This window comes from Hipposideros armiger, unplaced genomic scaffold (assembly GCF_001890085.2).
Source record: "Hipposideros armiger isolate ML-2016 unplaced genomic scaffold, ASM189008v1 scaffold_922, whole genome shotgun sequence".
Lineage (NCBI taxonomy): Eukaryota > Metazoa > Chordata > Mammalia > Chiroptera > Hipposideridae > Hipposideros > Hipposideros armiger.
This window is the reverse complement of record NW_017732272.1, coordinates 14,615-17,650: the sequence shown is the minus strand read 5'-3', so window position 1 is coordinate 17,650 and position 3,036 is coordinate 14,615. Positions and strand designations below refer to the sequence as shown.

General features: G+C 34.7%; 1 protein-coding gene across 1 annotated transcript in view; it reads right to left on the bottom strand.

Annotated features, from left to right (window-relative positions):
- Positions 1-3,036, bottom strand: part of LOC109375263 (killer cell lectin-like receptor subfamily F member 1) — a gene marked incomplete at its 5' end in the record, with an annotated part of 21,695 nt that overhangs the window by 5,610 nt on the left and 13,049 nt on the right. The window contains 2 exons of the mRNA XM_019630553.1: positions 925-1,037; positions 2,491-2,645. Of these exons, the coding sequence (XP_019486098.1) occupies positions 925-1,037; positions 2,491-2,645 (268 nt within the window). The remainder of the gene's footprint in view (positions 1-924; positions 1,038-2,490; positions 2,646-3,036) is intronic.

Here is a 3,036-nt window from a genome sequence, read left to right as displayed (position 1 = left end):
AAACACGTTTGCACGTGGATTGAAAGAATATAACTTCAAAACAATGTTTGTAGATTTCTATTAGAAATAATCATAGGTAAAAGTTTTTCATTAATTTAGTGTGTGTGTCATACAAACAGTATGACAAGGGTAGGTGTAGAATGTAAATTTAACGAGAAATATTGTAAATAGTATCTGGGTAAGAATATTCATTTGTAGGATGACTTTCTGCTCAGGGCATTTTTTACTATCGCTCAGCCAGCCCACTGTGCCTGCTATATCACTTGAGAATATCTATATTCTTCCTTATTTCCTGAACTTCACATCTTTTTGAAAGCCACCACAAAAACCAAAGTCTCCAAGAAGTTTAACTTTTGATGATCCCTGAAACCTTGATACTGTGAATAGAAGATTTCACCCTGAATCCCCAGATCTTCTGGCTGTGTTTTGGGGATTAGCACACAATGCCCCAAAGATTCAGTGCTCTCTACCCATTGAATTTAAGCAGAAATGAATGAGGTACATAAAAGTAGAAACAGATGTTGTTTGGGGGGTAACAGAACTTAAAATGAGTCAAATTGCACTTGTTGCATTATTTATAACTTATTCCTTAGTATTTCTTAATAACTGACGTCCTTCTACTAATCAAAATAAGGATTATTCTGTCAACCTTTAAGAAACATTTCATAAGAACTTAAATTTAGAGTATTTTATATTTATACCTCTAGAATTATAGGTAAACAAAAAGAAAGCCCAAATGTGAAAATAAATGAGCTTAGGAGCCTTATTTCTGTAAGAAAAGTATCCTACCTACACATTAACAAAAATCAAAGTCTTCAATCTATAGAAACAAATTGGCTAAATAGAGTTTCAGGAAGCCCCCAGCAGACATTGGCTGCTGAGCTCTAATATTTCCCCAGTGGTACTCAGAAGCCAAACACTCACAACTGTGGATTTAATGGGGTGCCATCCAGCCAGGCCCATGTCTTTTGTGGATGTGTAATGTTCAATGCAATCCAATAGTAGACTCCATCTTGTATCCTGTTCTGCACGAAATCCTGTGAAAGGGGATCCAGAGGAAATTAATTGAGTTATACCTATTAAAATAGTCTCTTCTGACTTTTTCCAGATTTTTAAAAGTTTTGACATTTTATCTTCATAATCAAGAAAGTCTTAAGAAGGCTGAAGAGGTTTTCTATATATTTAGGCAAGGAAATCAATATAGGAAGTTATTCAAAATGCATGGTTCCTGCCTACATTATGTGAAGGCAGGTTCGGCTTCATGTAATTCATGAGGATGGTGATATAAACAGCAACTGATGAAAGGATGCAAAGAGGATGTGAAGCAAAAACTAGGCATGAGTCAGTCTGCCAAAAGGAGCAACAATTATACATGGATTGCTTTGTCTACCAATGTGCAGTCTTGAAGAAAACTGGTGCTATGGTGAATCTACACACAAATGAAACTAAAGAGCCCCATCTTTCCTACCCAAAACACTAGGGATATTCCCAGATATTGGTAATGCTTTTGATGAGTACCCCAAGTAGCTCCTATCTTTTTCTCTAAGAGGTAATGTGGAAGAATACGTAAGTATTCTAGCTTTGCAATTTACTTACAGCATAAAATAGGCAAGTGTATACAACCTGTCAANATAGTAGACTCCATCTTGTATCCTGTTCTGCACGAAATCCTGTGAAAGGGGATCCAGAGGAAATTAATTGAGTTATACCTATTAAAATAGTCTCTTCTGACTTTTTCCAGATTTTTAAAAGTTTTGACATTTTATCTTCATAATCAAGAAAGTCTTAAGAAGGCTGAAGAGGTTTTCTATATATTTAGGCAAGGAAATCAATATAGGAAGTTATTCAAAATGCATGGTTCCTGCCTACATTATGTGAAGGCAGGTTCGGCTTCATGTAATTCATGAGGATGGTGATATAAACAGCAACTGATGAAAGGATGCAAAGAGGATGTGAAGCAAAAACTAGGCATGAGTCAGTCTGCCAAAAGGAGCAACAATTATACATGGATTGCTTTGTCTACCAATGTGCAGTCTTGAAGAAAACTGGTGCTATGGTGAATCTACACACAAATGAAACTAAAGAGCCCCATCTTTCCTACCCAAAACACTAGGGATATTCCCAGATATTGGTAATGCTTTTGATGAGTACCCCAAGTAGCTCCTATCTTTTTCTCTAAGAGGTAATGTGGAAGAATACGTAAGTATTCTAGCTTTGCAATTTACTTACAGCATAAAATAGGCAAGTGTATACAACCTGTCAAGTTCCACAGATTCTTTTTATGGGAATGGGGAAAATACTGCCTATGTCACAAGGTTATTGTGAGCAGTAAGTTATGTAACATTTGTAACATGCCTAGCACAGTGTCTGCCATATGGCAGGAATTAAATAAATGGCAGTAATTATTAGTACTATAAATCTTTGATTATAAAATGTACCTATTTCTCCTAGTTTTGAAAGGGCTAATTTTTATAGAAAATTAGCTCTTACCAGTTCAGCCTCGTCTTGGATCATCAAGAGATGGGATTTCATTATTGAACATGATTTTTGGCTCTCGATCCAGGATTTAAAAGTTTCAAAAAATTTATAAAATTTCTCTTTCATCTGCACCCAGTCATTACGGCATAAGTTTAGTCTAGAGTTTGCTGAAATGGAAAAATAGGGAGAAATAGGAATGAGAACAAGGTTTGAATATCAAAAACAATTTTTGCATTCATTTTATAAACTCTTCCTTAAAAGTAAATATTTTGCCCCACTTTTAAGAAATAAACCCCCCTTCTACTGATGAATAGTCTTTAGAAGAGATAAATGCAAGAAATAATAAGTTATGTACTGAGTAATCACTACATCAAATAATTTTCTGAATTCTTTATGCACATGAATATAAAAAATGTTTTCCTTATTAAAAAACTTATGAAATCCATAAAATGATGAACTCCATGTTCCTTATTTTGTAGGTAAAGATACTAAAGTTAAGGATAAACAAAGTATAAACTGGGAAACTAAAGGTTAACTGACTGACTCAAGGTCATGTAG